The 25,731-nt window shown below is 35.5% G+C and overlaps 3 protein-coding genes across 4 annotated transcripts; all 3 read right to left on the bottom strand.

Annotated features, from left to right (window-relative positions):
- Positions 1-1,904: 1,904 nt before the first annotated feature.
- Positions 1,905-8,589, bottom strand: LOC147859241 (adenine nucleotide transporter BT1, chloroplastic/mitochondrial-like). 2 transcript variants are annotated; one of them, XR_015530341.1, is made up of 4 exons: positions 7,661-8,589; positions 3,597-3,758; positions 2,788-3,483; positions 1,905-2,659 (listed from the first exon to the last, which is right to left on the bottom strand). XR_015530341.1 is itself a non-coding variant. In XM_087325623.1 (4 exons), exons 1-3 carry the CDS (start codon positions 8,432-8,434, stop codon positions 3,007-3,009), a joined length of 1,413 nt encoding a protein of 470 aa, XP_087181749.1. In that variant the 5' UTR covers positions 8,435-8,588; the 3' UTR covers positions 1,905-2,659; positions 2,960-3,006. The 2 variants fall into 2 exon arrangements, 1 of the variants encoding a protein (XP_087181749.1); XM_087325623.1 differs by having other exon boundaries at positions 2,960-3,483; positions 7,661-8,588.
- Positions 8,590-12,407: 3,818 nt separating this feature from the next.
- LOC147859240 (N-(5'-phosphoribosyl)anthranilate isomerase 1, chloroplastic-like) lies at positions 12,408-17,149 on the bottom strand. Its single transcript, XM_087325925.1, has 4 exons — positions 17,127-17,149; positions 14,766-15,185; positions 13,323-13,483; positions 12,408-13,013 (listed from the first exon to the last, which is right to left on the bottom strand). The coding sequence occupies exons 2-4, from the start codon at positions 15,183-15,185 to the stop codon at positions 12,773-12,775; spliced, it is 822 nt and encodes a 273-aa protein (XP_087182051.1). The 5' UTR covers positions 17,127-17,149; the 3' UTR covers positions 12,408-12,772.
- A 2,438-nt stretch (positions 17,150-19,587) lies between these two features.
- Positions 19,588-24,834, bottom strand: CPA (Subunits of heterodimeric actin filament capping protein Capz superfamily). Its single transcript, XM_087326214.1, has 10 exons — positions 24,636-24,834; positions 23,180-23,295; positions 22,671-22,760; positions 22,352-22,416; positions 22,077-22,235; positions 21,917-21,995; positions 20,627-20,704; positions 20,365-20,439; positions 20,239-20,274; positions 19,588-19,953 (listed from the first exon to the last, which is right to left on the bottom strand). Exons 1-10 carry the CDS (start codon positions 24,763-24,765, stop codon positions 19,849-19,851), a joined length of 933 nt encoding a protein of 310 aa, XP_087182340.1. The 5' UTR covers positions 24,766-24,834; the 3' UTR covers positions 19,588-19,848.
- Between the last annotated feature and the right edge of the window lie 897 nt (positions 24,835-25,731).

Raw genomic sequence — 25,731 nt, 5'->3', positions numbered from 1 at the left:
CACGTTCATATTAACCTCTCCTAAACTATCTTCAAATTGGTTAGAGTGTAATTGTTAAAGTGTTCATTATATCCTATTTTTATGCATTCCCCCACTACAACATCATATAGGAAGGTCAATGAAGCATGCCTTAAGGTCTCCACTTTCCCTCCTAGTTCGTGGGTGTCAAAACTGTCTCCTATGTTTCCTTTTGAGATCAAGGAGTTCATAATAATCCTTATTGGTGAATACATAGAGATCTCCAAATACATACTTAGGAGATGTATAAAGTTATTATTTTCTTTAATCAACTTGAGATGTTTCTATAGTATTCTCCTTATGTTAATTGATTGGTTTTGCTTTGCTTAAAGTTTGTATACTTAAAGTTATCCACTACCTTTGCATCTCTAATATCATGTAACTTTTAGACCCACTCAACTAGTGCCAGGATATCTTCAATTTGTGGAAACCGGAAGAAATAAGAATTTTCACAATACCTTTATGAGAACTTATTGCAAAAGTCCAATGCAAGAGCTATCTACATTTTATTTAAAAATCTAAATATATATTTCCCATTGGTATGTAGTCCAATCATTCAAGAGAAAATAGATATCTCACTATTCAGAACAAGGATAGCTAAGGCCTGAGCATGCACCAATTTTTAAGTGACACATGATAAACTTCATCAAATGTCATCTTCTTTGTGACATGTTGTTCACCACATTTTACACGTCCTCCTATTGTCACTCTCTCTTAGCTTGATGCCAAGTCAACAAATTTGAGCATTTCACTTGTGTGTTCCAAAGAACATATCAAGAAACATTGGCTTGAGTTAGCCAAATCCACTTTTTACAAGGGATTCTTGAAAGCTACTTTCAAGCCACATAAGAAAGAAGCATTAAAATTACCACAAATGGCTTGTCAACCCTAGAACAAGCTCTCACTTTGCTAAAGTCTAAAGTCTTTATTATTCATATCATGGCATCCAATATCTCATTGGTATCACGTGTTCCATGAAGAATGAAAAAAATGCATATAACCCTCCCCTATTGTAATTCATGCACAATTAAGGAATGCAAACATTAATCCTTGCTCATTTAGTTATGCTAAACATCCTTGGTGGGTTATCATAAAACAATCACAAATCCTCAACAACGCACTCCTTTGTAGTGCTGAAAGATTTTTACAAGCGATGTGAAAAACTAAATATCAAGACTATTCATCAATCAACTTGTATCATGCCGTTCAACAACCCTTTTCAACATGTCCAATAAATGTCCATCTAGATAACCAATTGTGACATATCATGATACCCTTTAATTTGATGATGCTTTGCATCTTGATATTCATGCTTATTGGAAATAAATAATGTATCAAAATTATAAAAACTAGTTGCCTTAGGCATGCAACTATCATATTCTTTGAGGCCTATCAGTCTGATTCTCTAATGCAATTATTTCTTTTAAAACAAAAGAAATCAGCACCATTTGATCCCATGTAGAAGATGTTGTAGCATTACAAAACCCTATATTATTACACCATATGCTAACTTGGCATATCAAAGGAATTTATAATACAAATATTCCACTATTTTGGCAGGACCAACAAAACAGATAACAAGTTAGCTACAATGGTACCTTTCTCTCACCAACAATCTTGTAAATTTTTGGGCACCTTCATATCATGCCTAATTGATATTTTATCAGCATCTTTACTCAGCCTAGCACACTGTGACAGTTCATAAAAAAACTTATATAACTATCAAAATACCAAAATGTCTTCAAGCTGATTCCACTCCTGACTTGAAATGGCAAAACCAGAACATAAGAACAGTGGCTTGAATTGTTTCATATGAGAAAAACTTTTGAATAGGGATTTGAAATAAGTTCAAATAGCATCAAATATGAGGAAAAATGAACAATTACTACAACAGAGAATTCCCTTTCCATGCCAGAACTTTATTTCTTATGCTTGTACACGGCAAAAAACGTACATTTGAGTCTTTCTAGAATTATATGTGAATCTCTCCACTTGCATATTACATATGAAGATAAGACTTCTATGCATACATGATGACTCAATAATATAATAATTCTCATACCTTAGTATGAGAGCATAAGAATATGCCTATTTTAGGTACCTAAAAAGGCCAACCATATTTGAACCAATCACCTTTTCTTACCCTCTCAAGGTGAGTTTGAACTTTCCTTTAGACAACCATCCACCAACATTTGGTCGTGCAATGAGTTCTTATTAAGAAAGAAACAAAATGAATCATGCCTCTTTTTTTAAAAATTGCACTTCCGTTACGGTCTTTCTCATAGGCCACAAAACCTCTGGATCATTTTGACCTTGTGATCTTTCTTCCTTTTTTCTTTTTCTTTTCACTTCATCTCACTTAGTTATATAGCTTGCTTCTACTTCAAATTAAAAATAGCATGGATCCTAAGATTTTAGCCTAGGAATGTACTAATCAAAGCAATCTCTCTAGAAGAAAAAAAAGTCTCCCATTCTGCCTCGAAAACTAGAAAAATCTCCTAAAAATGTTGAGAGAAACTTGTCATGACATATGGTAACGAATATAGATGTATAGCGTATATACGCTCTTCACTTGATTCCACTGTTGATGCATTTATCCCCAACTTCTGAACGTCTTTTGATAAACGCACCAAAAATAGCTCTGTAAAGTTTAAATACAAGAACACTTCTAGTTAGCCATGCATAGATAACATGACAAAAATAATTACTCACAAATACTATTCATAGTAAATCATCATGCATTAAATTTCCAGAAAAACACCAAACTACCTTTACGTTTTTGGGTATTTACCAGAATTTTTTGATAATTGCCAGAATACATCGAAATTGATCAGAACCACCCCTTGTAGTAAAACATTTAACGCAGCAGGGGAGGGCGTTCTAGTAAATACCCAACAAGTGAAGGATAGTTTTGTGTTTTTGCCATAGATTGTACACTTACCACCATTAGACATAGGCTAAACAATGGAGGCGTATCTTTCTTTCATCTCAGGAAGTCTCTTCATGGTCTTCAATCAATATCCTTTTGCAAGCTTCATAGCACATGAAAGATATACCCGCAGCTGGTATGAGCTTGAAACAACTTGCAGAGAGACCTCGGTAAAGGCCAGCAGGCCCTTGTTGCTCAAGAATACTAGAAAGTGCATGAAAAAGACTATCATAAGCTGGCCTCCCAGAAATAGCACCGACTTGCATATGCTTCCTTGCCACCTCTAGAGGAAAGGTTGAGGCACTAGCAAAAGCTCCCGCGGCTGAACCAATCAGAAGTGTAGGAAGATTCCCTACTTGATCTTGATGGGTTGTCTTCTTGTATAGTTTCCTTAGAAAATCATATGCAAAGTAGTTGGTCGCCGCATAAGGCACCACACCAATGAGACTAGGGGTGAGGCCTCTGTACAGCTCTTTTGGACCCTCTTCTTCACATATCTTTATAAATGCATCCATGAGGTTCTTGTATACGCCACGCTAAATGGAATACAAAAAAATGGAAATATACACACATATATTTATAATATATATGTATATTAGTCGGTTTACAAGATAATGTTCATAGATGAAAAAATAGAGATAATGCCTACTTGGATTGTTAAGCGAGTTTTTAGTAACTCAAGTGGATATGTGCAGATGGTTGAACAGATTCCAGCTGCTGCACCAGCAATAGAAGAAGTAGGCACTGGTATATGAGATGACACAAACGGTGCTTTATCCAGAACCTTCTTTATGGTATCATATGCAAAAAGCTGTAGCAAAACGTTTTCATGATGAGCATCTCATTATATTATTAGGAACAGTAATCTATTTTTTTTTTACCAATCAGTTACAGATAGATTGTTATCAGAAGACAAATCATGTCTGGTAGGTGTGTGCATCGAACTAAGACATATGAATGAAGCTCCACATTCTTGAGGAAAGTATTGCAAATGCTTTCTATACACCAAAAGGTGAGATCTCACATTAAAATGTAATACAATGAAAAGGAAAATCTCGATCTTTGTTACTCTATTAAAATGATTATCTTGCTGATGAAGTAATCAAACTATGCATGATGATAGCACCTTTTTTGTCAAAATGAATGAATGACTCTCATACCAACAGAATATGTTTTTTACAAAAAGCTATCGGAGAGACAATTATCAAGGATTCAATGATACCTTCAGGATCCCTTACCAGACTTAGAAATGAGAAAACCAAAATCACCAAGTTGCCTAATAATGTTCGGCCGCATAATAGATGAAATAGAAGATAAAATATTCCTTTGGGAATATGATAACGAGAATACATCGAGTTAAGGCTCCACTGAGCCTATAGAGCCTCAAAGTCTTCTCCAGATTGGGTCCAACATTAAAGAGAATATCTATCCTGCACCAATGCATTAGGCATTGAACAATCATCTCAAAGTCAAGAAAGAAACAAAAAAATATATATTTATGTCTCTAAGACCATAATGAACTATGAGACCTGATAAAGATTATAACTATTTACGTTGACTTGTAAACTAACTGAATCGAATTGTGATCATGAAAAGTCAACAATTTAATTTGGTGCCTCATAATTGCAATTGAAATTGCTCTCCTCTGAAAATATTCTTCATGGGGTGACTCTAATATGGAAAGCTCAGTGCGATGGTGGCTCTGATCTTATGAAAACATGCACATCAGGGTTATGGTTCCGACTGGCATCAGCTACATCCTGACATAGCTATGCTTGAATGTGGACCCTCCACTGGCATTGGCAACATCCATGACAAAGAGAAATGCCTCTGGCTGTCATGGATTCACTTTGCGCAACATTTTCTTTTACACTATGAGGATGTCCTTTATAGTATTTGTGCAGAAGAAATCTGTCAAAGTTCTTTGGTGAGGTAGATCACTGAATGGGGAACCCCCTAAAGAGGTTCTCTCTGTGTCCTCTTTCTCTAGAAGGAAAAAGCACGATGCATCCTTGAATACTGTACTCCATTCTCCACTGAGGTCCAAATCCTTTCCTAAAGAGACAATGATATCTTCTGTGATCTGATAATAAACTGGACAATGACATGCATAATGAATGCTCCTCAGATTGAACATCCTACTACAAATCTGGCAGAGATGCATTCCTCTAAAGCTATATGTGTACAATGTCCAGACATGCCGCATCAATGTTCAAAGAGCATGTCTCCATACACTTGCCTTGACTAACAAAACCATCTGGGACATGAAAAAGGAGGATAATAGGCCATCTTTGTATATATATGCATTATGCGCAATTTAACGATGTTATCAGTGAGAATGTAAATGTACAGGTTTGGCACAAGACTGATCCATTCCTAGAGGACAATCTCCTAATTTGCTAATTTAGTAATGTTGTGGACCAGTTTTTGGAACAGTTTGCACTATACTTGTTTGGGGATACTTTTATCTTTCTTGGTTTTGTAGCATCATGAACCCCAAACTACAAGTAATTAAATTCAGAATGACAATGATATGCGAATTCCATCAAGGAATTCCAAAATCCAAACGTGGGAAAACTCCAATCATCATTTAATCCTTTCTAGGAAACAAATATGCATGAATATATCATCTTTAATAAAAAAAACCTATCCATATTAGAATGCTTAATCAGCTGAAAAATGTATGACTCATCATTGAAAATCCTTTCTTGGAAACAAATATGCATAAATATATCATCTTTAATAAAAACAAGTATCAAGATTAGGATGCTTAATCACGGTATATACTATACTGATAAGTATATGGCATATGGATAGTGAAACCATAAATATTTGTTCATATCCTGCCATACTATAGGTCATTTGACCATTCCATACTTCACAACATACTGCACATTTTGAGTTACTACGAATATGTTACCTTCGTAGACATGTCTCGCAGTTTGAATTACAATTACAGAAACCAAAAATAAGAAAAACAACAATGCACATGCAAAATCTTCCCTCATTCCTGTTGAAGTAAGTGACTCTGTGCATGGAGGAAAATTGCTAGACTTATTATATTCAATTCTTTCTTTCCTGAGTGTTTGATGTTTGCTACATTGTTTTGGGGATTGTACTAGTCCTGTTTATAGAGTTAAAAAACACCCCTTCATATATAAAATCAACTTTTACAGGTGACACTATTTTTTGGTCAGCATTGGACTGATTTGCATGCCAAATAGTATCGGATGTGAATGTTAGACATTGACCTCATCTTAACTGGGTCCACCGGTTTCACATCTCAAGATTTCACAGTTCAGTTGGTTTCATTAGTCCCCACTTATGAACCTTAACTGTTCTCAATCATTGTCAACATACCTAGGCATCACACAGCATTTAGTCCAAGCACCAATGTTGGTTTTCTTCATAATCAATATTGAATCTACAACAGATTTCAACCAAATTCTTCAACATATCCAACGGTTCGCTCACACCACTTTTGTGATGTGGATGGTACCTCAAGTCAATTGGATCCACCATTTAATATCCCAAGATTTGATACTTCAGTTCATTGATTCACTCTGATGCACCTTAACTGCTCTCAATCATCGTCAACATGCCTAGAATCACACATCATTTAGTCCAAACACCAGCATCTGCCTTGATAATCCATCCTGGATCTATGACAGATTTTAAACCAATTCTCCAACATATCCAACAGATTCCATTATTGCTTCTTGATTTAACATATTCGAATCTTATTCATACTTATCTGGCCTTTGTCTACGTTATCTGAAATAAAGACGTACATAAATTACTTCTAGATCTACTTAATTGCCCCAAGTCAAATGGTCATCTGTTAGTAAATTAAGTCTCACAAGGTCACCTATTATTAAGAGCTCTGAGAGGTGAGCACCTCCTTCAAAAGATACTTGGACCTGGAGCAATTGCCATACTACAAACAGAGGTAGTCAACAACCCAATTGAGTATAAGTTTTGCTCCTCAGATTAAGATGCTAATAGCATAACGAGAACCATTAGGATGCTTTATGTGCAGTTGAGCGTAAGAATTATAAGTGAGCCCCATCCTTCTGTACACCTTCATGGATATAAAACATGGTATGAGGAAGTTCAGAGGCGAGGCTAGTATGTTATTGTTATCCTTTTCTTAAGCTTATTCATGAACATTACATCCAGTGGCGATTACACAATATGTACACCATTGTTTCTTATGCATGAGCTTAAGCCAACAAAAAATAAAACATTCAGACAAGATTGTCCAGGAACATCTAGCACATCTACGTATGAAGATGATCAAATATTAAGTGTTTTTTTTCTCATACCACAAGCATTAATAGCTATACTTCTAGCATGTTTAAAAGCTGAGTTACACAAAAACAACACATAATCAAGTCCAAATTAAGAAAAAGGAAAAGAAAATTGAGCGCTCAAATCTCAATAGCTTCACCTCTAGGATGTCTAAAATAAAGTTAATGAAACAAATTAAGACAACTGAAGTCAAAATTACAACAATAACTAAGAAAAAAACAATAGGAAATTAAAGAAAAGGAATCATGAAAAACTCTAAGAAACTTTAGACCAATATAACAACATATAATTAAATAAAATCAACAACAAAACTAAAGATAAGAAAATTCCAAGGGAAAAACAAAAAAAAAAAAAAATTAAAGAAGAAGAAGGACAAAAAATGAGAGAGAGGCTGGCTCAAACCTCAATAGCTTTGCTAGGGGCAACACGGATGACATTGACACCATTGCCACGGAAGAGACCCCTCCAACCTTCGGTATGCATGATGTGATGGAAGACCTCAGGGAACGTGTGTCCGCAAGTACCAACCATGAGATGGGTCCGGATTGTCTCTAGGGGTGCAACCGCCGTCCTCGAGACAGCACCTGACAATGCGCCACTCAGTAGCCTCTTTAGCGAAGCATTTCCTACCCTCAAGTGAACCAATTTGATGGAGAACCTCTTCTTCCCTCTTGTCCATGCTCTTGATCCCTCCTCTGCTACTTCTTCCAAACCCATTCCTTCTTGAATTCTTCCTTGTATGCGTTTTTGTCTCTTATCTCTTGTTTTATGCCATTTCTGCACTCCGTCGTCACTTCCCTCAGGAATCGAATCTTCCGAGACGTCCTCAAAAGCTTGGTAGAACAGCGTCTTGAACCCGAATTCAGAGATGGAATCTTTGCCGCTCAGGGCAGGGATACTCTGTTGCTGCGACAGAATATTCCGGGACCGAGAGAAGGAGGCAAAAGGGAGCTTTTCTGCGATGAGCTGCCGCGTTTCCTTCTGCTTCTGTCGTATGCAAGCATTTGAAGATAGAGAAGGTGGGCATGAAAAGGGAGGAGGAGGAGAAGAAGAAGAGGAAGAAGATGATGATGATGATGATGGCGATGGCGATGGCGATGATAAGTGTGGTTGTGATTGTGGTGAAGCTGAGAAGGTGAAGGAGAATGTGTTTTGGTGTGTGAGCTTCTTAGCCATGGCAAAGGTTGCAGAGCAGAACAAATTTAGGGTAAATCCAAAAGAATCTATCAATCCCAAGCAAAACACACACCCACACACACACAATCACAATCACAATCACACAGAGAAGGGAAGAACCCAAAAGGAGGAAAAAAAGAAGAAAAAGAAGAAGAAGGGAAGTGTGAGTGTGAGTGTAAGTGTGTGTGAGAGAGAGAAGAGAAAGGAGAAGAAGAGGATGAGATGAGAAGCAGATGATGATGATGACAATTATTCCTTTTTATTTTTATTTTCATTTTCATTTTTATTTTTATTTTCATTTTTATTTTCATTTTCATTTTCATTTTCATTTTCATTTTCATTTTTAATTTCATTTTCATTTTCATTTCTACTTTTATTGTTTTTTTTATTTATTTTTTTTATTTTCTATCTTTTTTTCTGTCGGGCTGCCGAAACATCGCAATGTCCTTGTGCGTTCGATTCGCCTCAGGTTTCATCTCTCATGACACTGAATGGTCGTTCGATAACCAACTCGGCTCTGGCTCCGCTAGCATCCCGATTTCTCGATCCGATAGTGTGAACAAAGCATTTGATGCTTCCTAACGTGTGTGAGAGTGCGCACTGTGGATTTGGAACAGGTGATGGTAGTCTTTGCCAACGTACCCGCCATCGATTCTCGACCTTCAAACAAAGGATGATGAAATTGTCATCTCTAGAACCCACCCCCATATCCTCGAGAAAAAGGCATACACTTGTCATGCCAAACCAAACTATCATGTGAAGACCTCTATGATATCCATATGCAAATATCATATATTCAACTTGTGTTTCGTAAATAACTCGCAAGCAATACATTCCATTGCATAATTGAGCTGCTCCTGTTGCAAATAATGTGAAGGCAAGTCCTATGTATTTCTTGTGTGATTATATATACACCCCACGTTTGAGGATTATCCAATTCCATGCATGTACCCCACGTAAAATGTCAACTTATCCTCGAGTTTAGGAGCAATGGTTACCACTAATTCATGTGCATACAAAGCTTGCATTTGGACTCTCTCTCTCTCTCTCTCTCTCTCTCTCACACACACACACACAAATCATGTAATCATATGCATACAAGGAGCTCATATAAAGATTCTAAAGCCGATATTCCATCATTGCATCTTCTTCTTGTTTTTGTATTAAATTGAAAACGTGGACTTGTTGTCATAAAAAAGAAACAATGACATATGATCTCCCAATATCATTCAAATTCGACATATAATTGGAGCTGCATTGAAAAATACAAATTTCGAGTAGCTCTCGGAACGTATTAACTTATTTTCATGTGAAACACCTTGTTACATAGTGCATCACATAATATGAGACCTTGATAGATGCATGTGCAAAAAAATAGTGTATAACAAACATCATAACATTCTATCATTTCTGGAAATAAAACATTTCCTCATATAAAACGTAGCAATGGGAGCATATCGAGATGAATGCACCATATTTCAATCAAAATCAACACATTGTTGTGAATTTGTGTCAATTAAGATGTCTAGTCGTGATGTGGTCTATTTCTGAAAAAAAGCTACACCTTTTTTGACTTATAAATATGATCGTGGGGCAAATTATTCTCTATGGCATTGAGGTTGTGGGAGTATACCATTCACTTTGTTTGGTCAATTCAAATTTTTACGAACCCTCGAGGTGTTCGATAAATACCTCAATATGCAAATCACCTGCATACTACATCCATCATACACCTCCTACTAAATAAAAATTGATTACTAAGGTCACATAAATTTTCTTCCTTTTATTATGCCTCTTAAGTTGTTGAAATCTCATATTGGATGATTTTGCTTACTTTTATTAGAATAGATCCTTTTTATGTCTAATATGTTGTGAATCCTTACTTCTCTTTTTGTTAATTCAATCTGTATGCCCCCATGGGTACAAAACATCTTGTCTTCATTTTGTTTTCATAGACAACTTAAGTGAAGCTCTCTCTCTCTCTCTTGGTGAAAACACACAATTATATTAATAAATGTGTGTAAAAAACATTACTTACACTGGGTGTGACAATGGAGTATGGTCACCCACTAACTACACTACATGGGTAGTGGAACATGTTGAATTGCCAATAGGCAAGACGAACACTCCACTGAGGAAAGAATTTCCACTTGCTCCAATAAAGAAAATTGTCACATTAGTACTCCCTTCAACTTTCGTAGATATGTTTTCACTCCATGTCTACCATCGAATACAAAAGTGTTGCGCATATTCCAATTATCACGCAATCCCCAATATCTCAAAAATAGAAAAACAATCTCCATCTCTGATTTTGGGTCAACATGTGTAAATTGTGCAAACACCCACAATTTAGGTGTCAAATAACACCGTGATAAGACTTGCCAAATTTGAGAAATGTAATTCCAAATCTAACAAGCAATCGGACATTGTATAAATTGATGAGTACTATCTTCCATTTGAACAGTGTAGAAGAAGCAATTCCCCGTTGCTAGTCCACGACGCTTTAGAGCTAATCCCAAAGGCAATCCCCCAATCAAAACTCTCCAAATGAAGACCTTTGCTACAAGTGGCAATTTAGAATGGCAACTCTGTTGTAAGATCTGCCACCACCCATGATCGGATTTGTGTATTCCCCATTCTTCTTTAGCCTTAGATGATAACCATCCAAGAGACTCGACAAATCTCTCTCTCTCTCTCTCTCTCTCTCTCTCTCTCTCTCTCTCTCTCTCTCTCTCTCTCTCTCTATATATATATATATATATATGCATGAGTTTATCCTCCAATAACAAGGAGGAAACATCAAGCTTACAACAAACATATCGAAGGACACTAATAATGTACAAAATATCACACGGATAAGTTTTGATTTTATATATATATATATATATATATGTTGTATTGGCATGGCTAATACATGCAATTTATCTTCATTAACCAAAATGGCTCAATGTTAGGGAATAGAATGACTTGCCATAATCACATCCACCATTTTTTTGGGGTCAGATTCACTTTAGAATGAGTAAATGTATTGGCAATCAAGACAAATAGATAGTATTATCCTTATTACCTCATTTATTTCTTCATTTGCTTGTCTTCATTTACATTTGTCCATTCTTCTCTAGATTCATGAGGATGATAGTATCATCAATTAGGTGATCAAACAACCACCATTTGAACGTTCCTGAATGACCACAAACGTTAGACAATATAGAGTGTAAAGTGTAAACAAACTTTAGACCTCTCGCACAAACCAATGAACAAGGGTTTAGTACATGTGGGATCTCATGTGCCTAAAGATAATATGCTTGTGTTTTAAAGCGTTACAAAACATGATTCGATAGGTGCACACATTTTTGAACTTATCGCCTGTGAATCAAACCTCCATTTAAAGCACAAATAGTCGCACCAATCAATCACTCTTCACTCTTTGCACCTAAATTATATCATCATAATAGGTGAAGGTATTTTTGGGACAGAATACTACTTTTGTATATCAAGTTTATTTGGTGTTAATTCTGAATTATTTGACATTAAATCCAAATTATTTTACATTAATTCTAACTTTTTTATGTCAAGCCTAAGTTATTTGATTTATTTTCTTGATATACCCTTTCCTTGCAATAAGAAATACAAGGTTAAACTTTATTATTTAAAAAATAACAATTCTTACCTAGGAAGGATATGGAATCATCAATTACTTCAAATCAAAATTTGAATTTATATTTATTCCTGATTTGGTATTTTTGGATTCATAAATTTAATGGATACTTCATTGCAGACTTATGTCATGGTCATATTTGATCTCAAACCCCTTTTGGGCTATAAAATAGGTCCTAATAACAATTAGATCTTCTCAAACTCGATATTTATGAACTACTTGTGCACATTAGTGTCAAGTTGACCAAAAACACCTACAATGTATATTTGCAAATATTAATATCAAAGAATCACTTGGTTACATAAAACATATATGTTATATATATCATGAATTTGCAACAGTTCTGCATTTCAAAATCTTGCTTGCAGAAGGCACTAGATACATAGGTGAACCAAAAGAATCATGAAGATAATATCGATCAGCCAAACATTTTATTGTACAGTCCTGTAGCTCACCCTCTAAATAAGAAGACATGAAAGTCTCCAATATTCCTTGTAATCCAATAAAAGGTATAGCATATAATTGGCTACCCCAAAGGATTTGCATTGGCTCCTCTCAATGGGATATCTATGCATGTTATTGAGCCTCATGAATTGGACGTGGCATTAGCCAATTCACATAATAAAATCGTGAACTCAAACTGTACAACCCATATATTTTACTACAAGATGAAGCATGCCTTATGACAATGGCATTCTCTGATTGCAGCCTTTTGCAGCGTTTATGAAAGCTGAAATACGAGCCGGATCTTTATGAATGCCATCTGGCATTGTCACTCCACTAGAAACATCCACAACATCAGGTTGGAGTATAGAAATTGCCATGGCAACATTCTCTGGATTCAAACCACCTGCTAAAAACCATCCTGACTTGCTATTTAACGACAAATCTTTAGTTTTATTCCAATTGAATGTATGCCCACTGTCAAGAAACACATAGCCAAAACACCCACAATTTTAAAACATAAAGCAGCAATTTTTCACTCCTATAAAAGAGACATTTCCAATGAAATAAACAAAAGGGTAAAACATTGAAATACGCCGACAGAACAACCAAATACTATTAAGTTTCATTTACCAGAATACCCCTCATAGTAGTAACATCTGTCGTAGAAATGGTAGATTTTGAAAACTTAGGGATATTCTGTTAAAAATATCCAGCTAGTTTGGGATATTTTGGTGTTTTTTTCCATAAATAACTTTGGGTTCTATCAATGTCCATAAAATATACCTGCCTCCTTGTAAGCTGTCCAGTAGAAACCAATCAATTTCGTCCTGTGCGTCTGGGAATATGGTCTGAATGATGCCATCTGTATCCACATTTAGAACATAGATCTTTCTTAAATGTGAGGGCAGCTTTGCAAATGATGAGCGTGCCCCTTCTCCATGGAGCTGAAAATTAATATACCAAAAAGTGCATTGATTAGTTGACATGTGTAAGCAAGAGTCCAAGATGTGTGTGAAATATCCAGCACCTATGCATATAAATAACAAAATAATAGGTTGACTTTTAGCATTGATTTAATAATAAATGCACTTAAACCTACTGAGATTTTAAACGAGAGAGTAGATGATGCAATGACATAGATAACTCCAAGAATGCTAAAACAAATCCTCTTCTGTAGAAGAGATATCAACATATCACACTGCTAGAGAATAGTAAAAAGGAACTAGCTATTGTGAGAATTAATAAATGTTGCAGGCTCTGTACGTTATTAGCCTTGTACTGTTTTGATGTGCTTCCCAACATGAGTATTTTCTGACAGGTACTTCTAGCATTCACAGTTCAAATGCTAATTTCCGTACGAATTTCAATCTCAACTCAAGGGAAAATTCATACAAAAAATGGATTTTTGTTTGGGCATAAGTGAGTTCAGTGTTTCTTTCATGAAAACTGAACGATGTGTAGTTAATATCTGGAAGCGAGGGTTTCATCTTTTCAGTAGTCAAAAACCGCCATTTTTCAATGCAAATTTATACGCTTCTGGGATTAGGTAGTTTCAGAAGCTAGCTCTGAAGGCTTAAAGCTCAAAGGCCTGCCATCCAAGTATATATGACAACATAAATATATGTATGAGTAGACCAAATACTATCTTAAGGACAGCATAGTTGGATTTTTTAAGATAGTTTTCAGTCTGCTACTTCCATGTTTCTAAAAACAGAAAAGTAAAAAGGATTATGCCATGCTAAAATCTCTCCGAACCATTTCAAAATTCAAAAATAAATCAGCGAGTATAACTGCTTAAGCAATCTTATGGTTGAGAACATAGATACCTTTAAATATCACTTTATGAAACACTTTCACAGACATCCATCATTGATTGGAAATCATCAACCCCTCCCCTATACAGAACTTAGTCCTTTATGGGGAAATTCTATAAAGAAACAATTATTTCCAAGGTGTCTATAACATTACTTCTTGTGTACTTCTGTACCATGTGTTTGCTGTATGATTGACAAGTAAAAACGACAAATTTTCAGCCCAAACCTTCCCTTCATAATCATTAATTATTTTCAGATAGATCATTTTAGGCCATCCAAGTATATTAACATACTTCCTCTCTCTAGTGCCCACTTGATCAATCCATCCCAAAGATCATACATGTAGCATGTATATGGAGAATTTAATTACAGACAAGGATAAAAAAATCCATTGCCATCTTCTTTCATTTACCTGTGCAATATCAATGTTTGCCGAGACACAATGTTGCTGGATTGTTTCCGCATCCTCATCAACAAAGACACCAACAGGCTCTGCATTATGCACTCTAGCAGCATTTGAAATAGCTTTAGCAGTATCTATACTGACGGATCTTTTTGACTTTGGCCACAATATCATTCCAATATACCTAGCACCTAATTGAGCAGCAACAACAGCATCTTTCACATTAGTAACCCCACAAACCTTCACATCGGATACCAATTCCATTCTTCCAGTGTCAGGCAAGATGGCTGCCGAAATATGTTTTGTTTTCTGCTTCCTTCGTTGGGCAGAAAGTTGTAAAAAGCCCCAATTTTCTTGCTTGATTGCTCCATCTTTCCATATGAAGGGTTGAGTAGTTGCTGCCAAGCAAGCCATTGAAACTGCGTACATCTGCGAAAATGCAACAAACATTTGACCTACGATAATGTTACAAAAATATCCTGTACCATCTCCAATAATTAAAAAATCAGCCAAATCCTTCTGAAATGAATATATTTAGGGGGGCTGTTTACAACGAAATGTTGTCATGTGCTCAGTTCTCAATGCGATCAGGAACAGGACATAAACCACATCAGTAATTAAACATGATTAAAAGGAGGCCAGAGATAAGGGTATGATTTGATGATGCACTAGGTTCATGCATTATCATGAACTTCACAACCAATGGATGGGTGGAGAGCATTTGAAAACGTACATAGATACATTGGGACATGACAGGGTGCACCTTCAAGGAACAGTCATAACCTTGTTGCAAGAGAAAGTGGAGATTTGGATGCAAAATAGCAAGAACCAAGAAAAGATACAAATAGGGTAACACTCAAAAAAAAATCTTCATGGAGGCCATTACCTCAGATTTGAGAAAAATATCAGATGAGACCTTCCTTGAACTTAGGCAAATAAGCTCATGTATCCTAACCTATGCATTCAAGAAATGTTCATTGAGCCCTAATGAAAACGTACAGCACAACAAAGTTGTAAATCAATTTTTGTTGATCAAATCGTATTATAGTTGTTGGTGATCAGTCATCACTAAAAATTTAGAAAGATAAAAAGGCAATGCATCCATGATTGGGGTAACCTTTTTTTTCCTTAATAAATCAAGGGGTTTTCTATCTTGAAAGAGGGTATCACCTACAGCATAGTGAGAAACTTCCAAAGTGTTTTTCAATTAATCAAGTAAACCAAGAGGTTGGAAAAGACGCTGGAAATGAGCATCCAAAATATCATTTCAAAGAAATTGTTTTGAGGAGCGAAAGCTTTAATGAAAGTTGCAATAGAGCTGGAATAATTACAGATGGAATGATAAAGGAAGCCAAGAATACATTCCAAAGAATTTCTTTTGACGAGCGATGGCATAATGAAAGGGACAATAGAGCTGGAATAATCACAGATGGAGTGGCAACGGAAACCGGTAAAACCAAGCAGTGAACCCCATTCATGTAAAAATCAAACTTTCAACTTCTTTGTATAGAGGCAATACTGACAGTGAGTAGCTAAAACAATGGGCGAAATTCTGCACCTATTTAACTAGCGTGTGGCTGCACATAAATACAGTGGGCATCTCTCTTTCCCTATCTCTAAAGCCATCTAGAGCATTTATGTATCCTTAGCATCCTGGTTGTATTGCAACTTTATGAACTGCCCTATAACTTGAATTAGAATATCAGTTGAGCACAAGTGTGTCAATATAGCCAATGATGAGCCTCCAGATAGAGCGATTTTGTAAGATCTAAATGCAATTAAAAAGCTAGATATTAAAGCTAATCCACAATTTTTTGGAAAAAGAAAAAACTAATCCACATTAATCTAATCATAAAAAAATTACAACTCATTCACATCCATCTAATCTAAGTTCATCTAAATTTTATACATTAAAACTAATCCACATTAATCTGATCATGATAAATTAAAACTTATCCACATCCATCTTAAACAGAATGTGGCACTACAACAAAAACGGATCTTTGTGCTCAGATATCAGTGGCAAAAAAAATCAATAAGGTTGTTCAACATTTTGAAGAAACTAATATCAACCATAAAGTTGGCTGGAGTTAATATATTATGTTGCTCATGTTGTATATTAAAGAAGCCAAGCAATTGCATTTCAAAAATTTTACAGAAATCAAACGTATTTACGTCGTTCAAACACTTGCATGAAATCTAATCTAATATTTAGCTCAAAACAAAGTGTCTAAATCTTTAATCTATTATGATACTCAAATGAATTCAGACACAGAATTAAAACCATAGTGCTCGTCAAAATACTGCCGAAAGCAGCTCAAATTTCTTACCAAAAGCAGATCACAAAAAATGATAAGGTTTAGAGAGTACCTTACAATTAGGCGCAGGGCACGTAATGTAGAATGAGAGAAGGAGACTATGCGTAGAACGTCCCGACCTCGAAGGAAGAAGAAGAAGAAGAAGAAGAAGAAGAGGAAAGGACTCAGAAAAAGCAAGACATAAAAGAAGAAACAGGGTTTCAGAAGCTTAAAGCTCAGAGAAAAAAAGCAAATTAGCATTAAGGGACTGGATTAAGGCTTCAAAACTCGGAAAAGCAAATATTAATTGGGCTTTTTAGGGCTGTTATGGGCGGCTCCGATGATTCGATCACATTGTGTGGATAGGGCTCGGATGATGGTTTGATCACGCATACAATACATGGACGGCGAGGATGATTCAATCAAATTGCATGGACGGCCAAGATGATTCGATCCAATTCCATGGACGGCCAAGATGATTCGACTGATTGAATTTATAGTTGTCGGTGATACTACCACATAAAGCCCATGTAGACTACTAATGTGGCTCAAAACCATTGGGAATATTAAAAAATGTGGTTGGCCTTGTTCCCCATTAGAATTAACTCGACTCGGTGCCCAAACCCATAAATTTTGTGAATGAGGTCAATCAAAAAAATTTATGTTGTGTGCTTGAATGGCATTCTAAGAATGCTGAAATGCAACAAACAATATTGGCACACTTACAAAAAACGCGGTGCTTGTCCAGTCGAATCATTTTATGGGGGGAAGTTCATGTTATTGCCACACAATATCATTCGTCATAGAAAAAATGGTGAATTGTTCCACTTAGATGACTAGGGAGTTTGAAGGAATGAAATAACATATTGGCATGGCGCAAAATCGTTGGTTGTAGAAGATGTGGAAGAACTTAAACAATAAATGCATATTTTTAGCAAAAATCCATGTAGAAATCATGCAATATCCTTGATCACAAAAACACTTCTTATAGGTTTTTGAGTATGGTCTTAGTACTTCATCTTTGCATTGTTATGGTAGGGGGTGGATAAGTGTCGTACAGATATCATAATTCATGATTCATCGCTCATCTTGCCTAGCTACTATTCTACATACATTAAGGAGGTGAGGTGTTGCCATTGACAATGTTTGAGAACACTCTTTTGCCTACATATTGCATATCCATTAAGCATGAACGAGGTAGTTCCATTGAGAGAATTCTGGAATACTAACATAATTATCCCCCTTGCTTTAGGTAGGAAACAAGCTAAAAAGGGAGCCTTCAAACAATGATCTAGTCTTCTTGTTCAATACCAAACGTTAATCACTCTCGTTAAGTTCCTTTGCTTGATTATGCCTTTTGTGTATTCTTTCCAAGTATTTCTGCTTTCACTTGTTTGTGGCCTTTTTTTCATTTCCTATTTCCAATAAACACTAGAGATCATTCAATTAAATATGTTTATTGATATTTTTGTGGCATGGCCCATTCCCTTGTTGCTATTGTTCTTTTAGCTTTCGCAAAATCATTACCATCATTATTCCCTCACCTCTAATCTTCTTGCTGCCTAGCAAGTTAATTGACAAGCTACACATACACATAAACCCTTTATTTCTTGGTTATTTAGTTGGATTGTATTGTTGATTCCTCATGACTCATGAGGATTGAGTGTTCATTACCAATCTCAACAAACGCACTTACTGTACAAGAATAATTTGAACATATAGCATGAGGGTTCAATATAAAACCTTGATCCCATTTTTACACAATTTCCAACAGTTGGGCCTTCCTCTCTTTCTCATTTCTAGATTCTAACCCACAATTCTTTACACTCCTGCAACAAGAACAAATATGCAATGCTCCAAAAATTTATGATATATTTACAATTGAACCATCCCAATCCTACTAAGTGAAAATATTTGAAGATAACACAAGATATCCCAATTACCAATGGTAGTATCATGTCTAAATACAGAAACAGTCAAGTGGTTGCACGTTATTCTTATATTATCTGGTTAATGTAGGTATACCATTTAACTTAATAAAAAGTTTGACAATGCTATAAAATGCAAGACGTCAAGAGCAATTTACAAGGTTTAAGCTTTACGCAAGCACAAATAGTGAAATGCACAACGTCAAAGGTAGATACCAAACCATTCAAAAGATTATCTGCTCCGAACTCAAACTAAAAATACCAAAGGACCCGTGTAATTCAAACTTCTAAATTTGTAACTTCACAAAATTATCTGGCTAATTGACTTGCATTTGAATGTATATAACATTTATTATTATTTGGTGTTTGCAAACTTTATTTGTGTATCTTTGATATGGTATCACATACAGGAAACCAAGCATTTGCAGCTGAAATATATGCATATTGAAAGTTCTATCACGATAATATAGCTCTCCAAACCTAATGAATTAGTGAGTGCAAATGTATACCTCTTGGTCAAGGTTTGGATGGAATCAAATGGTCAAGAAATAAAGCATTTTCATAACAAAAAGAAATAAACACATATTTAGGCAAAACAAACCAACCTGAAGAATACATATGAAATGATTTCGATAAATGGGTGGATCAAATGCCACGGCATAAATCCCCTTCACAACAGAAGGAAAATAGGCACACATTTGGAAAACTACAGAACATGTCAGCCCCAAAATACATATGAAATAGCTCAAATAGGCCATCCCTAAGATATATATAGAGGTCTGGATCTATACCTATGCAAACAAAATATGCTAAGCACACTCAAAAATACGCAGAGTCAAGATGCACCTCAAATTTCCTTTCATCTTTTTATTTTTTTGCCAGTTCACGTGACAATTCTCGTGTCATGCTGAGCTGATGTGCAGTTGCCCATGGAAAAAGTGTTCTTGTAACCGGAAGCTTCCTACGAAGTTCCTGCATTTCAGAGGTTCATTCATACCTAAATATCATATTTTTCGGAAAAACCTCAAAACATCCTTTAAGAAATACCCTTACATTGTTTTCAATTAGGAGAACCACCCTAAGTTTTTTCTTGAATGACCAAAATACCCTACTTTTAAATTCAATCTAATACCATTGAATAATTAGATTATTACGAATGTTAATTATAGGCTTGCATTATTCAGGTAATTTGTTACTGCTTCCAAAATACCGTCATATCAATAATGACAACTTTGAAGAATTTTGGCATTCACATACCTTAAACGTATTGTCAGAGAGCTTTGAGTAGGAATCCTGAAAAGGAAAATAGCAAAGTTACACTTCAACAATTCAAGCCATTTTACATATGTATGCAGCAGAAATAAACCAATAACTGTCACTTACATCTAAGCATGCCAAGTACTCAGATTCATGATGTTGAATAATGCTTGCAATGCTTTGTGCTGCCTCTGGTGGACTCTGTTTCAGCAAATATATTAGAAGTTCAGAATAATTCACAATCTGAAATAGAAATAAAGACCACAATTGACAGAGACAAATCGAAGTCATGGTGTTATGGTAAGAAAATAATTGTACTCTCAATGGTATATTCTCTTATTCTAAAAAATAATGAAATGGCAATCTCATGTAAGCACAAAAATAACACCTGAAGGATTGTAGAATCCGTGCATTCATAACTTGTTTCTAGTTGGACATTTCCCTCCTCAAAATAATGTGCTGAAACCTTCAAAATGACAAGCAAAATTATCCAATGTCGAAACAACTTAACAAAATGATGAATAATGCTTTACTGAAGCATGGCAGTCAGTTGGAGATTTCCTTACGCAAAATAATGTGCTGAAACCTTAAAAATTTGCAAGTGATATAATCCGATGTAAAAACAATAAGTTTACAAAGTGTTGAAAAAACTTCCAAACTAGGAATATCTCCCCTGTGGTCATTCTTTATTGGAGCAGCTAGTACTAGTAGCTTTTAAATAAATATATTGTTACATTTTAAATCACTGAAATTATCTGTCTGAAATAGTTTTCATGGAAGAATCTGGGTCCAGACAGGGGAAAGGAACTGTTTTATTCTAAAATTGTTGTGGAAGGTTGATGGAAGCACAGCAGAATGCTAAATAATTACTTTGAGCATGTTAAGACTATTGTCTGGTGAATATGTACATGAGACAACTCCACTGTGCAGAATGCAAGTTGAAGAGTAGAAATATATACAAAAACCATGAATATATGCTTCTGAATTCAGAGCATAAGGCAACCAAAATGGTTTTGCTTTTTTTTGCACCCAAAATGCCTTTTGCCTTTTATTCCCTCTTTAGTATTTAAATGATGTCTATGCATATTGCTCAAGGTCTTTTCTTAATGTAAAAGGACAACAAATCTCTTGGAAATCCCTAATTATAAGCACCTGGAACAGATTCTGCAAGTCTTCACTTAGGCACAAACAAGCAAGTTTGTCAAAAGATCTGGAAACTTCTAAATAAATTGTCATTTTGGCAGATAAATCAGATGCCAACAATCCAAAGTAGGAAACATGCTTGACACTACAAAATCCAGGGTCAAGATTGATACAAATTCTTGTAAATGTAAATCCTTACAATTGGGAGACAAATTAATCTCAAGGCTTATCTTTTATCAGTCTGCACTGATGTAATCACCTTATATTACAGCAATAAGCAAATATTGTGCTTTAAACTCTTTAGGAGCTATCGCAGTAAGTCAGCACATGTTCCCCATGAAAAGACAAACATTTCTAAATAAATGCTTGTTTGAACGTTAATTTCTCTGTGTAGTTGAATCCTAGATTATTCTATATTTTTTTCAATTTCCAAGTTTAAGGAATATTTCAAGTAGAGTAAAACTTCTTATACCCTCCAAACATAGTATGATTCACTGAAACAGGTAAAAATCATAACAACCCAAAGCATGTCTACCTTTATGAAGCCTTTCAACTCTATTGTCTGCAAATCTCCAGTAAATGTAAGTCTCCAAATTGAACGCCATCTTCCATTACTTATATGCAAAAAATTGATAAAAAATACAGATTCAGCACGATTCAGTAACTGCACTAATATAACAGCAAATAGTAATCACCAGTAGTTTTTGGGGCTCAATTTGGCTGAAGAGATTATCACTGTAAGTTCAAATGTATCCATATTCTCAGAGTCCTTTCCACTGGTTGCGTAAACTGCACAGTGTCCCTTCGGAAATGCTTCCTCTGTATAGTGCAGAACTTCCGTATCAACAACAGATCTGGAAACCAAGAAAGGAAAGGGAAAATGACAATGTGTGGGTAGACTTATAAAAAATATAAATGCATCATTTCATAATCTTTTTTCAGATAGCATAAGATTCATATATCATCTTACCGATATTCCTCAACAAATGCAGAGGGCAATTCATTATCTGCTGCAGGCCTTACCCCTGTACAAACCTGAAACCAAAATGTCCGTTTATAATCATTACCATTCAATAGAACACCTTAATGCCACAGAACACCACATCCAAATCTTGAACTGATCAGGAAAGTCTAAAATCATTGAATTATAACACCTCATGCACATATTGAACTGATTAGGGAAGTCTAAAACAAAAACAGCAAGCGCACATATAGACATTTCTGATGTTCATCTAATACAGTCAGACATTTACTACAGAAAGTGATCACCATAAAGAATAAAGACTTGCCTGTTTTATGTGATCTATAGTGGCAACCTGGGCTGTCCGCAAGTCAATGAAATGATTAATATCAATTTCTCCATACTCGGACAAAAGAACCTGTACCAGCCAAATCTACCTGCAAATCAGAAATTCCAACCTCAGAAGTCCATGAATCCTATGCAGCATGTTGCTTACCACAACCACAAGGTTATCATGACCAACCAAAAGAGGAATATATTTTATGCAGACAATCTCTTGAGCTTCTCTTCATTTCCCCAAATGCCTTTGGTCAACCATCAAAAGAACAATTATATGTCCAGTTTGAGCACTTACATTGTCAATTCATGCCCTTTCTCAATTATATATGCTATTTGAGCGAACATATGGTCTATCAATCACTTTTTCTATCTTTTGCTGGCTGACCAGATGTATTGAGGAAATAATGAGAGCATTTGGAAAAATAAAGAGAAACTCCACGTAATCCAATGTTTTCCCCTTTCTATGATATGAATAATAGAGATGCTGAGATAACATACATGGCCACTCCCATCAGATAATTCAATTGCCAGCATTTGATCTTTGTTGTACTGAGGAAAGGCATCTTTTGCAGCTGCTTGGAAAATTACTTCATTGCAAAGCACTCCTTGCAAATCTGGACAACAATAGAAACATGTTACAAACACTAACTTTCCCATCTGATCTTGAATCCTTTTCAACATTCAAGAACTCTGGTCACATTTTAAGTCTTGTAATTTGCCAATGCAATGAGAAATCTCTTTGATCTTTCTCATACCAGAAATCCAAGAGCAAATGCTCTTGGAAACTTCTCTAAATATGTGAGGCTACATAAATCCTGTGCTATTTGATCCTTCTCTACATAAAACATGTGCTATTTGATCTTTCGTACATACATAGGTGGTCTTTGATCATTTTATCTCATAGTTGTTGATCCATTTCAATCTAAAAATGATTCGAAATGTGCTCATTGATCCTTCTCTACATACATCGTGTGCTCCCTGATCCTGCTCAACATACATCTTGTACTCTCTGATACTTATCTATGTACAACTATCCGTTCTCTCCTTACCCACATAAAAGTGTGTGGTCTTTGATCCTGCTTAAAATACATCCTTTTTGCTCATTTATCGTACTCAAACATAAGAATGTGGTCTTCAATCCTGCTCTACATACATCCTGTGCTCCTCGATCCAGCTCTACATACATCTTGTGCTCTTTGATCCTGCTCAACATAATCATGTATTCTTTGATACTTTTCCACATAGATTATCTGATTTTCGAATATGTCTACATAATGCTTGCACTCTGTGATCCTTCTCTACATAAAAGACTGCTCTCCTATCCCTCTCTATTTTGATCCTTCTCTAAGTAAAATGTGTGCTTTTCTGATCCTTCTCAACACAAACCATGTGGTTTTAATATTTTACTACATTAATTATGTTCTCTTTTATCTATCTCGACATAAATCCTGTGCTCTTTGGTTCATCATTACTTAGTTCATGTGCTCTTGGATCATTCTTTACATGGATCACATGCTGTCCACCATTTCTATGTAGAGCACGTTCTCTTGGATAATTCTCAACATAAATGTTGTGCCTGTGTTTGTTGATCCTTATCTAAATTAAAGAAATGTGCACTTTTTATCTTGATCTACATAATGTCTGTGCTCTTCGATCGTTCTATGCATAAAACATTGATTTTCAATCCATATTCTTTCACAACATAAATTTTGTTCCTTTTTACCTCTCTCTACATGAATCTTGCACCTTTCGACAAATATTCGAATTGAAGTGTGAGTAAAGATCAACAATCTACGAGATGCATTGTTTTCTGCTTTGGTTTCGAACATGGAAGATTTTTCATTGAGGAGGGATTAAGCAAAAGGGAAAGAAGTCTCTAGAAGGAAACATGATATGGAAAGCTTGAAAAGGGAAAGAAACACGGTGTGGAAGAAGGGAAGGGGAAATGTACTACCTTTCGCAACATATTGGATCTCTCCAGGGGGGGAGTTGAGAAGAAACCACTTGGCCAGAGACACTTTCTGCTCTTCTGAGAGTTCTTCTTCCTCCGCCTCCTCCTCATCTCCATCTTCGTGAGGATTCATGGAGAAGCTCGCTCGCTCGCTATCTGTCTGTTTCTCTCTATCTCTCTCTCTCTCTCTCTCTCTCTCTCTCCCACGCTCCTTCTGATAATATATGTATGCAGGTAATATGTAGTGTTTTTCCTTTTCTTCGCTTTATATATTTTTCATTTCGGTTTTTGTTTTTTGCCAATTCTCTTTTATATACATATTTATATATTTTTTCTATATTTCTCTCTTTTCTCTATACGATACATTACTTTTTTATCTTTTTATTCTTTCTGTCTTTTTCTCTGTTATTTGTCTACTCTTTCTTTTTTTTCTTTTTTTTTTCTTTTTGTTTTTAAACATTTCTTTAAATAGTTCTTTCAGCCATTTATTTGTTTGTTTGTTTACATATTTAGTTAGTGTTTATAATTTATTTACATATATATTTACTTATTTATTTATTCTTTTGCCCTTTTCAATTTTATGCAGAGTACCCTTCTTCTTCTTCTTCTTCTTCTTCTTCTTCTTCTTCTTATAAGTAGTCGAATATAAAGCGCCGTAATTCATCGACATCATTAGCCCATCTTTTATCGGTATCAACCGGCTCTTCTAGCTAACTACGAAGAGAGATGCAAGGTCAAGTTTCTCCTTAAGTGTATGTGTCTCATAAGTAGATGTTCATGTGATCATGTGCGTTCATCGATGACAATAATATGTGTTGGTTCTATTGCGGCGTAGACGATTGTGTTATATTTGTCTAATAATCTTTAACACAAATGGTTGGCCGTCAGTCTTAACGGGTGTTTTTGTATCCATGTGATTTCTCCCTTGATGGTAGGTCATGATCTCATTGCAAGGGAGGCGTGCAAGGTTCAAACATCGACAATTGTTACCATCACATAAAAATCATAAACGCGGTAATGTAATCATCATACAAAAAAACATAGTGGTCAAGTATGTTTTATGCAAGATTCTTCTTTACTCATGTGTCTATGCGAAAAA

Source organism: Azolla caroliniana, unplaced genomic scaffold (genome assembly GCF_043228905.1).
Source record: "Azolla caroliniana isolate FFs.n. ecotype wild unplaced genomic scaffold, voAzoCaro1.0.p SCAF_10, whole genome shotgun sequence".
Taxonomy (NCBI): domain Eukaryota; kingdom Viridiplantae; phylum Streptophyta; class Polypodiopsida; order Salviniales; family Salviniaceae; genus Azolla; species Azolla caroliniana.
This window is presented reverse-complemented; position numbering and strand designations above follow the sequence as displayed.